The 14847-nt window shown below is 39.0% G+C and overlaps 1 protein-coding gene across 4 annotated transcripts in view; it reads left to right on the top strand.

Moving 5' to 3' along the window:
• DLG2 (discs large MAGUK scaffold protein 2) overlaps positions 1-14847 on the top strand; it is a 1087547-nt gene that overhangs the window by 809944 nt on the left and 262756 nt on the right. For all 4 annotated transcript variants that reach the window (XM_019472611.1, XM_019472613.1, XM_019472612.1 and 1 more), the window contains one exon: positions 1423-1578. In XM_019472611.1, coding sequence (XP_019328156.1) covers positions 1423-1578 — 156 coding nt within the window. The remainder of the gene's footprint in view (positions 1-1422; positions 1579-14847) is intronic.

Raw genomic sequence — 14847 nt, 5'->3', positions numbered from 1 at the left:
CCAATTTTTAAATAAAGCAGCTACTCCTTTTCCCCCAAAGGACAAAACCAGAAGCTAACAACAAAGGAAAATATGTTCTCTGTATCTGCCAATGCATCCACGACCATAATAAATTCTGGTACCTGTGAAAGTCACAGCAAAAACCACACCCATGTGAGGCACAGTGCAGCCAGAAGAACAAAAAGAGTTCATTAACTTCTTGGCCTCTTGATATTTTCAGGCTTCTGAAATAAGATTTTCATCTAGCTAATACTGTACTGCTGTGATTAAAGACAGTGGCATACCCTGGATCTTCTGGCAGAAGCGAGGATATGACAGCAATTGCATCTTGGCACTCTTTAGAACAGAAACTTGAGGAAATTATGAGTCAAGTTTCACTCTGTCAGTAGGCCCAGAGGTATCTGCTGGGGCCAACACAGCAGTTGGAGAAGTTTCATGACGGGAAATGTACTACGTGGTGCATTTTTTTGAAAATTGTTTGCTGGTTGCCTCCTGTGGATCCCTGGCTGGTTGGTACTAAAGGCTGTATCCCCTTCTCCCTCTCCCCAGGTGGCTCCCTGGGAGGTTTGTGGTAAGTATTGCCTCTCCCAAGTGGTTGACCTCTAGGCAGCAGGAGAGAAATGCTAGGTGACCTGTCAGTGTCAGTTTTAGGATCTTATTCTTCGTATCTAGCTTCACAGACTACTTCTGTAATTTGGAGCAGCAGTGCAAGTGCAATTGCAGTAGCCTTGTCAACGAGCTTAACTGTTTGAGATATGGTCTGCATAATCGGATTTTGAAGGTTGAATCTGAAAAGAGAGCAAAGAACTCTTGAAATGAAATGAGTTGCCTGCCAATGAGATGAATTGCTTACACAGTTTGTTACCATCAGTGTTATTACAGCACATGGCTCACTTTGACCACAGCTCTACTTGCAAAGCACCAGCCCATCGGGGCAGGAGTATGTTGTATTAACAAGTAATATGTACTTCATCTTTATCTCAAATTAATGGGTAAAAGATACCTCTTTTCAGGTAATAAACATCATATTTTCTTCTATGAAATGCTCAAAATTAAGATCACAGAAAGCTGTGCAGAAGTAATGTTGTTAGATTAAAGAAAAAGCAAGCAGAGTATGTGGGAAAATTCATCACTGAACTTCAGAGATAAGATAGTCCCTTTCAGTGCCACACTTCCCATAAGCCGGTTTTATGGCCCACTTATATTGTGTATATCTTTATATGCAGTTGCTTGTATGCCGTAATACTGTATTATCAAATTCTAATGTTTCCTTTAACAGCACACTTTACTTCTCAGAAAAGCCCTACTGAAAAAGTCTTGACAGATTTTCTATGCATGCTTTTAAAATGATTGCTGTGTTTTCTCTGTATTCTCAGCCACTAATACGCACCTGATCTTTTACTCTTGTCTCTGTATCACCAGGCCTCCTGAACCTGTTTACAGCACTGTGAACAAACTGTGTGATAAACCACCTTCTCCTAGGCACTATTCCCCTGTCGAGTGTGACAAAAGCTTCCTTCTTACAGCTCCCTATCCCCACTACCACGTAGGCCTGCTCCCTGACTCTGAGATCACCAGGTACTGCATGCGCTTCTTCCTCACCTCCTTCTTTAGAGTGCATGAACATCACTGGATTTATCTCATAGTTTGCATCTTCACCATAGATCTTCTTTTTCTACAGCTTGTGCTTGTTTTTAACCATGCTTTCACATCTGCACCACTGGAAGATATATGCTAACTCGGTATATAATTTTGGTCATCCAAAATCCAGTGATGAACACAGGCAATGTTTTGATCCATTGGAATGGTGCTCTAAAATAGGTTACATAATATGTATCACATTTTACAACTGAATTCAGTATTTGTTTCTCTGTGAGTACGGAAAGTGACTAAGACTTCACTGAAAGCCGTAGTAATTTGGTTTGATTCAGTCATTTTGTTTCTGTGTTGAGCATACTTTGTTCACTGAGCATCTTTGGGTTTATAGGGTGGCTGCCTAAGCCATTCAGAAGAAATTGAGCAAAAAATAATCACCTCCCTCACCAAGTCGTGGTTGAGAAGACATGTAAAATTCAGCATTCCCTAGGCTAGCTGTGTTCTGAGAGGACAGTTAGTAAAACCTAAACTGATGAACGTTTCCATAACTGAAGTAATGGAAGACATTTCTATAAAATATTGTCAGTGAGTGCCTCCTGAGAAATATTTAATAAAGAAAAACATACTATCCAAAACTGTATGCTAGTATAACCCAGCTATTCTTCTATAGTCTACTAGGATAGTAGTAAATTATTTGCAAACAAGACTTGGGAGATAGAGGAAGAGTTAGGCACAAATTTTCAAGAAGTTGTTGAGTGTTTCCTTTGTCAGGAAAAAAACTATTGTCTTTTATATTCTAGAGTAGAAGAAAAATAATTGTATTTGGAGCTTTGATCATAGACATTTTTTACAGAAGACAATTTTCAAAGAAAAGAGTAATGTGGGCAGAGAAGAGCAGAAGTGTCTAAGTGGAAAGTAACATGGTAAATTAATGTAAGATACAATAACAGGAAAGAAGCCCCAGGGATTAGAAAAACAGCTGTGAAAGGCATTGCAGTGCTATGAAATAGAAAGCTAAATTAAACAAGCAATAAGACAAATACTAGTGAAGAATGCAACAGATGTGGTAACACCATGCAGAAGCTGTCGGTTTATTAGAATGAAAACTGTGTAGTGTCTACAATTCATTAAAAGATGCTTAATCACTGGACAAAGTAATTAGTCAAGCTGTTCAGGCCAGTGCAAGTTTGGGTGAAAAATATTGATAAGGGCAATGTTTTATAAAGGTATAAATAACGCCAGCAGGGTGCCAGGCACTAACAGATCTATCCACAATATTTTAATTTCTCTGCAAGTATTACCTTAAAGGAAATAACTACCCAAAAAGTAGTGAAGTGACTTCAGGTCTTTAGATATAGTGTGCATATGAGTAATTTATCTGTAAGCATCACAGTGCTTCTGTGTGTTTAGAGCCAGACAAGAGAGCTTTATAAAAAGACTCTTACTTTTAAAATGGTCCCTTTAGAAAAGAAGGGACCAACTTGAATTAGAAAGTTGAACAAGCAGGCTCTAGGGGATTTGGGGGCCATGGAATTGTGTGTTGGGAGCACTGAGGGTTAGATTGTGGCTTGCTAACCATAGGAAGATGCAATTCATTGCTAAATGGTTGATCTCTATAGACACGACTGTCAGGACTATGGAGATAGGTTGGGGGAAAAGGGTGAATCTGCTATGGTTACTCCCTGCAGACCAGATACTCATATGCCAATAATCAGTGAAGCCTGGGAGAGCTCATAGAACAAGGCCATTCTGCCACCTGAAGGTATAATTCTCTACATCCTTTTGCTTTATTGTGTGATTGATTGAATACTTGGTCATCAGGTATTTGATGACCTGACATCAGGACATAAAAAGCTGGGGTTTGTTCTACTGAGTGTCAGTTAACAATTCTCTTTAAGAACAAGATCTCATTTCTCTTCATTCGACTTTGATGTAAAATTAAGCTCTAGCCCCTGTATATTTAATCAGTTTGTTTATTTCAACAGTCCAACAAAAACTGCAAAAAGAACACAAAAAATGAGAAAAGACACAACTCACGGTTAAATGCCCTGCACTATGCTCTGCTACATGCTGTGGTAGAGGCAACTGATTGCTATAATTTATACTTCTTTCCCACTATGAAATAACATTCAGATGGAAAATATGACAGTTCTTGGTGTTCTTAAATACTGTCATCTTTTCCACAGGACTCTTTGAATAGATGACCATGGAGGAAGACATTTGAAATATTTCACCAAATGCCTTTGGTGACAAAAATGACAGCTTTACAACATATACCATGATCCAATTTCCAAATGGACTCAGTATTCACAGTTGGAGAACAGATTTTAGAAAAATATTAATCCCATTTTAACCCTAATCCAAGTGGCTATTATTGCAGAAGTGTTCATTGTACGCAGCCTTAAATTTCACAAAGGTGATGTGTCTCAGGGCTGTATTGTGTTGAATATTTGGAAGAATTAATCCATAAAAAGACCTTGTTTTAAATCCACAGTGGTGACACCACCATCTCTATTGGAAGTTGTACTACAAAAAAATCTTCCAAATATTGACCAGGTATTTTGAAAGGTCTCCCTTTATTCCTCTGAATTCCTCAAAGCCCTATTCCTCTACATTATACACTTCCATGGTCTCCAGTCAAATATAAAAAGATATCTCCCTGTCTTCCTGCAGGCTTCCTAGAAAGAGTTTTTCATCAGAATTTGTCAGCCTCAGGTTTGGGGAGGAAGGGACAGGGATTATTTGCTTGTTTTGGTAACTGCAGTCATTGTCATATCTCAGTGCTGCAATATTGAGATTCTGTGGCTGAACTGCAAGAAATTTGGTTTGACAAGTAACTCTTCCAGAGGAAGAGGAACATGATGCCATGTTCTCCCAATTGAAATGCTTGTAAGCCAGCCAAGGCCTTTCAGATTGCTGCTCCAGATAATTTGTCAGCTACTCCTCAGATGATTGTTTTGTCAAGGCTCATTAACTTAATAGGCAAAGAGAATTCATAGGCCAAAGCCTTATTTGTCTATAACAAATTCAAGTTTATAACCCTTGCTTTTATGGTGGCCTGTCTTAGCTCCTGGGAGATTTGGAGGTCTAGAACAATATACTCCCATTTTAGGATAAAAGTAATTTGTTTTTTTGATTGAATTATCGGTACATGTGAATTGATACTAACAGCGCTATGTCAATGTGCAACAGCTGAAACTCTGTCCCATTGAAGGCAGGAGTAGAGAGAGAATTTTGGAGTAGTAAGTTTTCCTTTGAGAGCACCATGTGGGAACGGATGCAGAGTATTCATGTTCTGGCCTCTGTCATTATTGACAATTACGTGTACAATTAGGAGATTATTGTCAGCGAAAGGAAATCACAGCTCACAGGTGTAACACTCTTTCTACAAACACTAAACTCTGTTTCTGCATTATGTAACGCAAAATGTCGTGCTCTCAGTCTTTGCACTGAGAACTTCATTACATTCACCACTACACAGACACACTTAAAAAATGCTTCAGTTTTGCCCAGAACTAACTTCCCTGTCTTCACTGAAATCTTTTTGACACTCTAATTGCCAGCATAGTTTTTGCTAAAGGGCAACCCTGGTATTGTTGGTTTGTGTGATTTTTTTTTCCTCCGCAGGTATTTGCTTTTCTCTTAAGCCTTTGATCATGTGATTGCATCAATATCTTTGAATACATGTAGGGGAAGAAACTAAGGGTAGGGTTTCAGACTTTGTAGTCATGGGAGAAAAGCTTGGGAACATGACTCCTCCCAAGGAAATAAAAATAAGTGAAAATTGTGTTCGTGTTTAGTCTAGCTTTTGTAAACTTGCAGATCCTTTTTATGGTGCTTGGATGCCTGGACTGAAAGTATTTGGCTTGCTTTTTAAATCAAGATTAGTTTCTTGAAGCCAGCCCCAATTCTGGCTGACACTGTGATCTGCAGTCTTAGGCAAGGTAGCTAATGATTTTGTGCTTTGTTTCCCAGTCTCTAAAAGAGGTTTAACAATGATCTCATAGAGTTTCTTTGAAAACTAATTCTGTCTGAGACAATAGCACCCTATTACTAATGGCAATTTGTGTTATTATTTAATAACATAAAAATGATTTTAAGGTATTTGATGAATTAGATTGATGACATCAGCTCTTGGGACCACCACTGCTTTCTCACCAATGGGGATTAGAGAGGGAAGATAATATTGGCACAGGCTCTAGAGCAGAGTCTTTTGCAGAAAACAGCATGCCATTTGCATAGGTATTCGAGGGTAACTGAGCATTGTGTAACTCTGAAGAGCTACACAAATAAAAGTGTGCTGAAAAGTATGCAGGACATATGGGTAAGGAGACTATAATGTCCAGAACCCTAATGACTGATGCATGATGCTACTTCCAATGCGTGGCTGAATTTCCACAGCCTCCACATAAGTACACGAGGGTCACTACACTCCAGTAGTCTCTGCGGTCAGACTAGTGTATGTCTGCAACACTAAGCACTACTGCTTGTGGTCATCTCACTTAATTTTAGGGATCTCTGGGATCCCTCCATAGGCCATGAAGGGACAGCTGAGAAGGAGCTGATCGCTTTTCACTGATCCTAGCAGGAATCATAGAGTTACAGAATCATAGAATCATTTTGGTTGGAAAAGACCTTTAAGATAATTGAGTCCAACCATTAACCTAGCACTGCCAAGTCCACCACTAAACCATGTCCCTAAGCACCACATCTACACGTCTTTTAAATACCTCCAGGGATGGGGACTCCACCACTTCCCTGGGCAGCCTGGTCCAATCCTTGACAACCCTTTCAGTGAAGACATTTTTCCTAATACCCAATCTAAACCTCCCCTGGTGCAACTTGAGGCCATTTCCTCTCGTCCTATCGCTTGTTACTTGGGAGAAGAGACAGACACCCACCTTGCCACAACCTCCTTTCAGGTAGCTGTAGAGCGCGATGAGGTCTCCCCTCAGCCTCCTTTTCTCCAGGCTAAACAACCCCAGTTCCCTCAGCCGCTCCTCAGAAGACTTGTTCTCCAGACCCCTCACCAGCCTTGTTGCCCTTCTCTGGACACGCTCCAGCACCTCAATGTCTTTCTGGTAGTGAGGGGCCCAAAACTGAACACAGTATTCGAGGTGCGGCCTCACCAGTGCCGAGTACAAGGGCACGATCACTTCCCTACTCCTGCTGGCCGCACTATTTCTGATCCAGGCCAGGATGCCATTGGCCTTCTTGGCCGCCTGGGCACACTGCCGGCTCATGTTCAGCCGGCTGTCAATCAAAAGGAAGGTAAGGTAACTGCACTTGAAAAAGGTGTGAATGGTGGGCCTCTCTGGTATAGTGTCCTTTCTCATTTGTTAATATCTGTGCTGCCTTTTTCTTCACAATAACCTGCTGGGAGCAAGTTTATTGTCAAAATGATGCATATAACTGTACTTGTATGTGGCTGCCTTCCAGGGACACTCTTGTCATCTTTATTGAAATTCACATTGTACAGGAGTTCTCATCATCCCCTTTTCAATCCCATGTTTTTAATATGGGAATTATATCTCCCAAAACACATCTAGCCATATTTTGAGTTTTTTTAAATGCCTGGCAACCTGAAAATAGGACCTATCAAAAAGCAGTAAAAAAAATGGATATTTTGAAATTGAGTCTTCAACTTGCCCCACATAAATACAACCACCTTTCTCGAATTTAAAATGAACTCTTACTGTTTAGTTGTATTCATGTACTTATTTTATGTGAAAATTTCAAATAATAATAAGAAAATTGGAAATTAGTCTGTTTTGAGCAAATGGGTTTAAATGCTTAAATATTTAAAATCAGAATTGGAGCAGATTTGTACTTTTTCCTATTGTAACACCTTGGAATCAACTTCTGGACTGATCTGCATTTTACACAGTCCAACCACAGACAGCAAGCTGTGAACTAGCCCTACTAAATAGCACTGCTTAAAGACAGTGGAAGGGAGTAAGTGCACAATTCTTTCTGTGGATTTATGAACAGCAAAATAGACAATACTAAGGTTCAACTTATTCAGTGTCAATGGAATCAAATTAATCCCATAGTCACAAAGAAAAAACATCTTTAGAAAATAAAAGATACCTGGTTAAAATAATTCTTGATAAAATAGCTCCCTTAAACTATAAGGTGGCATTTTAAAAAATGAACACTGTGACTTTTTGTTTTGAGAAGTGACTTTAAGGCATATCTATACACAAATTTAGGCATTCAGAGGCACAGAGCATATAGCAACCTCTAAGCAATTTAAGAGATTAAACTGGTCATCGCAGAGGCTGGCTTGGGTACTGATGTTCATACTGATGGGAATTGAAGCATCTTGTTATTGCTGATTTCAGTGAGAATTCAGTATGTAAGTGCTATGGCCTTCACTCTCTAAACAACATATTTAGAAATTCAAGTACTTCTTTAGCTCTGGCACCTAGACCTTTCTGACAATAAGCTTGGAGACCTTGACTCACATGCAGGAACACACATTGCAGTGGTTGACAAGATGCAGCCCGGATGCATACAACTACATACCCATTATGTTTGACTGGGTTGTGCTGCTTCTGAAAGCAGCTCCAGAACTGCAATATTTTATAGTTATATATTATAAAGCAAAACAAAATCAGCATAAACTGTGTTGATTAACTGTCTACAACTCAAAAGCAATGTCTCAATGTAGATTGTCCCTGCTTGTGAATCAGACTCCTGAGACCTTTACATTATTTAGGATCTTTTGGAAATGATACAAATTAATTGTGGATTTTCCTTATCACTTTCAATTAACAAATTAAAAAGTCTTAACTGGAACAATTTCCTATAATTTCTTTTTAATCCTGACTCAAGTGTTCTCTTTAAGTAAATGATCCAGTCATATAACTGTTGTAGTTAATGAAAGAAAAATGATGCTGCCTTTCAGCCTCAGCTTTCATGTTATTTTGCGTGGATGAATCTCTGACCCTAATAAGCACAAACATTCCTATAGACTCTCTTATGCGCTTTCTTTTTTTTTCATGAGGAGTTTTCTATTTTGGACACTACTAATTAAAACAATTAGGAAGATGCACCTTTTAAAAAGTCAGAGGGATGATTGCAGGAGAATCTTAACCTGTAAAGGCATAAAATCTCTACAATTCAAGTGTTTAATTATGTAAAGTTACAGAAGCCTTTCGGGTTAAGATGGGCTGCTTCAGGTTAGAGCTGCTGGGCTTTATTTCCGGTTGTGCTGCTGACTAATTCTCTTTAGTTGAACAAATCACTCAATTCTATTATTTGCTTTGGTTTACGTATCAGTAAAATAATCTTCTTGCTCGGTTATATTGAGAAGGATAGCTGATATTATTAAACAGAACAGAAGAAAATTTTTAAAAGGGAAAAATTAAGGTGTTTGTTTCTGTTCCATCATTTGGGAAATATTGCATATTTTCGGAATATATGGTTTGATTTTCAGAGATACTGTGCTTTGTTGTACTACAGATCTTCTTCTGTTCATATTCTGCACCCGTGGAAATTAAACTGTATATTCTTAGCTCATAAAATGGACAGAAATATTAACTCAGTTTAGTCAAGAAGCAGTATTTTCTTTACTATGTCTTTAGAGAAGAAAAAAAATCAGTTCTCTGTAAGAAAACGTCTGTAAATCACTAGTATTAAAATTTTCCTGCTGTTATGATTACAAACTGAGCTACAGAGAGACATTTGGGAACAAAGGAAAGATGTTTCTTTCCTTTCCACGCCTATAAGGAAGCTCTGAAATTCAGTCTCTAAATAAGACACAGGAAACACTCCTGAAGTATCATATGCCAGTTCCTAAGTCTTTTTTGGATTAATGTTGAAGACCGGAACCAGGAGAGTAGAAAGGTACCAGGCCACTTTTAACTGGTTCCTGCCTCAGGAGTGATGTTTCAGATTATCTCATGAAAATCCAAACAGTCAGTTCATAACTAAGTCCACACCATAACTGTGTTGTTTGAAACGGTCATTTCTGTGAGACGCTTTATTGTTTATTTTCAATATATGTAAGCACCCTCTCAAACATCTTGTTCTCGTCTCTGAAAATCCCCTTGAAGCACTTCTTCCAAAATGATAGAGCACTAAAACTCCAGACACAATGTTCAAATGCTTCTGAGTGTTGGGAGAAATTTAAACCCACATTTTTAATATTGGTTCCACATCTGGTTCAAGTGTATTCAGAATAAATGACAAAAAATTTGACAGAAAGTGTCACTCTGCATAGGAGTGCTACAGTAACAAGCTAATGGAGCCATTCACTAGCTCAAATCTTGTCCACAGTGACGAAAGTTAGTGACAATTATTACCTGACAACTGTCTAAAGGCCGATATGAGAAATGAGTTTGGAGATTTCAGTTTCATTCCTGTGGACAAGTTTCCACAGCATAAAAATCATCACTCCATCTGTCACAGTAATTGCGAGACTCTCGGCTCATCAGAAAAACCAAGAATAGATTTAACCTGGAGAACAAATTACTTTTTTTACCCCAAGAGAGAGTTCTTTGAGCTCAGAAATGAAATATTATTGTGGAGACAGGGTAAATAAAGCTACCATTTGGCTACCTACGGGGGAAGGGAACCTACCTGTTGGGGGAAGAATAATTTCCAGGGTTGTAGCTGCACACAAAAGAGCAGAAAGCTTACCGGTTAGAGCAAACAGCTGGGAACTGAGAAATTTGCCTGTACCACTGACAGCTCATATGACCTTGGCAAATTAAGAATTTCCTTCTATTTTGTCCAATTGTGAAATATGTGACACACATACACAGACACCACCAGCAGCCCTTGGAGTTAAAAGATATTTCCAACAGGTGCAGATATGCATGATTTTCTGCACTGCATAAAAAAGCATACCAAATGGAGTGATAGGAAGCATCACGGAAAGCAGGTGGGACCTCTAATTATAGCAGTGTAATTTGTCATGGAAATGTGAGAGAATTATAACAGTAATAATGAACCTTCCCTCAGCCCTGTTCTAGTCTTGTTTTGCACTACAGTTATCCCACTGGAGTAATGTAGTGCTGACTCAGACCCCCAGATTATTTTGTATCTAATTATTACCATTTATTATTGTTGACATAAGCCCTATATGTAGATACTTGCAAATAGGTCCATTTCTGTTAGTTTTGCCAAGTGAAGTAAGATCTGACTTTGAACAGGATATGTCTAAAAATGAGAGCAGCCCTGCGGAGAAGGACTTGGGGGTACTGGTGGATGAAAAGCTGGACATGAGCCAGCAATGTGCGCTCGCAGCCCAGAAGGCCAACCGTATCCTGGGCTGCATCCAAAGCAGCGTGGCCAGCAGGTCGAGGGAGGGGATTCTGCCCCTCTCCTCTGCTCTGGTGAGACCCCACCTGCAGTACTGCATCCAGCTCTGGAGCCCTCAGCATAAGGAAGACACGGACCTGTTGGAGCAGGTCCAGAGGAGGCCACGAAAATGATCAGGGGGATGGAACACCTCTCCTGTGAAGAAAGGCTGAGAGAGTTGGGGTTGTTCAGCCTGGAGAAGAGAAGGCTTTGGGGAGACCTTATTGCAGCCTCTCAGTACTTAAAGGGGGCTTATAAGAAAGATGGGGACAGACTTTTTAGCAGGGCCTGTAGCAATAGGACAAGGGGGAATGGCTTTAAACTAAAGGGGGTTAGATTTAGACTAGATAGAAGGAAGACATTTTTTACGCTGAGGGTGTTGAAATGCTGGCACAGGTTGCCCAGAGAGGTGGTGGATGCCCCATCCCTGGAAACATTCCAGGTCAGGTTGGACAGGGGCTTTTGAGCAACCTGCTCTAGTTGAAGATGTCCCTGCCCATGGCAGGGGGGTTGGACTAGGTGACCTTTAGAGGTCCCTTCCAACCCAAACCATTCTATGATTCTATGATTCTAAAAATATGCTTGTGATACAGAAATCAGGAGGTAGCACTCTGTGGAGTCTGTGCTAGGCCAAAGAAACTGCAAGCCCATTTGAGGACACTGTTCTGGAAGGTGTTGCAAAACTGAATGAGCTGTTTAAACTAGATCCTCATCTCTTGTAGTTGCTGATTTCACAGCCTTTACTTCTTCTGTCCAAAAAGTATAAAATACTAATTAATGGAATAGTCAGAAACACAGAAGTACTAAGATTAAAAAAACCTTAGTGGTGGGATCCACCTCCTGGGTCCACGCTAAAATTTCTACATATTTTTCTTTTCCATTTCAGATTTTTTTTCCCACTATCAGAACGTACCTGTACCTTTATGGGTCTATGAGGATAATAATTATTTCCCACAGTAAAGGGAGAATTGATTTTAGTAGCCAAAGGCTAAAACAGTGGGAACAGATTCTTCTGCCATTTCTTTGTTTTTAAAAGGACATATAACTGTCATTAAGAAAAATGTAACCAAATGGTTATATATTTCTCATGTTACTGCAGAATTATTTATTGATCAGTACTCACCACATTTCCTATTTCAAAAAAGCATTTGTTGCTCTGAAAATATTGACTATATAATTGGAACCATCCGTTTGCAGAGATTCAGTGTGATATAAGTAATAATACCCATAACCTTCAAAACTTTAAGATGCTTATCTAAATTTGAGTTGGACTCGAAAGAACTTTGGGGGTGTTGCTTTACATTGCTCCCTGATTCAGTATGGCAACACAAACACTACAAAAGGGTTTATGAAAGTGGGGAAAATTATGGGAAACCAAACTCCCCTTTACCTACATAGTACATTTTAGTACATGTGTTACAGCTTGTGAGATGTTTTTAAATACCATCTGGGCTTTGAATAAATACCATCCTTATTTTACATTAAGCTTTCATTTTGGTGTGGAGAGGACTGATGAACTTTTCTTCTTATTGATTGAAATTCATTTTCATGTAAATATAGCTATAAATGTTTGTAGTAAGACAAATTGACATAGGAGTTCATCATAAGCCATAGTCATTATAAGCCGCTGTATCAATATGAAATCATGGGAAATTTTGTTTTGGTTTTGCTAAGAAAGAAAAGAAAAAAACACATATTACCTGTGCAGAAAGGGTTGCAAGCTCTAAACATCCCTGAATTTTGTGAAAGTCTAGTTATGTAACTGACCTTTTTGGGTTGAACCTAAATTTAGCTAAGTTATTGTAAATTTGCAGGTAGAATTTGTTAATGTTTTGGGATCTTAAACAATTCATTCTTTGAAAGGTTTTTATTTCATTTTTTAAAGAATAGCAGTAGAAGCAGCTAGCTTATCTGATTTTCTTTTTTTAAATAATGCTTATAGTGCATAAAACCACTACTGTTACTGCATAAAAAGCAAGGTCAATGGAAGTGACAAGATATTAAAATACATTTTTTTAGCTGACAAAGGGAAGGAGAGGAAGATTTAGTTTGACTTTCAAAATTAAAATTTCAATATTGTTAAGGAAATACTGGAACAGAAACATTACAAACCCCAGGGAGATGCATAGAAAATTTCTTTTTCCAGAGTATTTCCATACTCCATGCAGAAAATGAATCATTCCACAGATAATTGGAGTTGCTTGCTATATCTTTTGAGGATCATTATAGTTCTTGCTTTTATGCTGTGGAAATCGCTACACTGGTGAAGTGGGGAGCAGGGAAAAGAATATAACTCTACAATGTGAGAGTACACTTGTGTATATGGTCTTGCACATCACAAATTGCTTTTGATTTGATTACACTGGTTTCTAACAAAACTGAGTTCTGAATAGCAATGACTGTATCCTTAAGACAAGCTTTCCTAAAAAGCAGCCTGAAACCATCATAATGTATTACACTGTGTAAAGAGAAAACGTATCACCATGCACACCTGAAATGCACTGAAGTCCACACGGGGGGAGTACGCAGTACAGAAACCAAGTGTCACTTGTTACTACTCACTGGTAGTAGGGTGCATCTGCACAGCCAATTGCAAGACCATTCAGATACTCCTGAGCTGGTTCTAGACAAGTTAGGTTAGCTGATGAAGCAGTCTAACCTGCTTCCAATAAATGCCCACATTGATTAACAGTTGACTTGGGTATAATCAGCAATATGTGTAGACAGTTCAGTTGCTGATGTGATGCAGATTGCACAAGCTGTAATCAGAACTCTTAGCCTATTCAGGGTACAGTAACTAAGAGTTGCAGGTAGGAGGACTTATGCAGTATCTGTGGCAAGAGTGTGGCTATACAGGCTTGGTTGGAAGCAGAAGTCATACAGGTTTGGTTAGGATACAAACTCACGTAATACTGCCATTGCACCATGCAGAGGAGAATTTTCTTTTAACATTTCAGATTCGGCAGTGTGAGTGAAGGTTGTTAATTTTTCATATCAAGCCTTTGCAACCCTTTTATATATTATATTACTTCAGTGAAATTGTGTAAAAAGTCTTGTTTTATGAAGACACCTAAAGTAGGCAGTGAATTCATGAGTGTCATTGAAATCACAGGTGCTGTCTAGAATCTTGAGGCTCAAATGATTGAAACTTCTCCTGGTTGGTATGTGCACAACAATTAGAAAGGGAATTATGCAAAGAAGGAAATTTACTGCTGATGGAAATTTTAGTTTATTTTTTCCTAATGGATTTTGCCTGGTTTCCCAGATACCTCTTGTAGTCATCACTCAACAATTAGCATTCGCATTGGTATGCCATGGGTTACAGAACTGGGTCTTTCAGCTAGGGTACTGGAAGGTTGCGCTTTGGAACCAAAAATTCAAGATCCAAACCATACTGGCAATGATCAGAACACTGGAATCATGTTCAGCCTATATCTTTTCCTTGTCTTTCTATTTTTTTCTGATACAATCTTGTACAATACCGTAGTGCTTTAAATTAATGACAAGAAGGGTAGAGTTTTCTGGTTTGACAAAAGTGGGATTAGGCAGCAGGTATCCACAAAGGAAGATCAGTACAATACCAAAACCAAAATCATATCTCAGTGAAGTCAGAAGGACAATTATATTGACTTTGTCGTAGGTTGGGTAATCCAAGAATAAGCATGGCAACATAATACTAGAAGCAGGTTCATACTTTCAGGTCAAGGCTAACTCCCTGTCGTGGTTTAACCTCAGTCGGCAACTGAGCACCACGCAGCTGCTCACTCACTCCCCCCACCCGGTGGGATGGGGGAGAGAATTGGAAGAGTAAAGTGAGAAAACTTGTGGGTTGAGATAAAAACAGTTTAATAATTGAAAGAAAATAAAAACCTAATAATAATAGTAATACTAAGAAGAATATGTAAAGCAAGTGATGCACAATGCAATTGCTCACCACCCACC

Source organism: Aptenodytes forsteri, unplaced genomic scaffold (genome assembly GCF_000699145.1).
Source record: "Aptenodytes forsteri isolate BGI_AS27 unplaced genomic scaffold, ASM69914v1 Scaffold180, whole genome shotgun sequence".
In the NCBI taxonomy this organism is placed as follows: Eukaryota; Metazoa; Chordata; class Aves; order Sphenisciformes; family Spheniscidae; genus Aptenodytes; species Aptenodytes forsteri.
The sequence above is the reverse complement of the archived record's forward strand: the minus strand, read 5'-3'. Positions and strand labels throughout refer to the sequence as shown.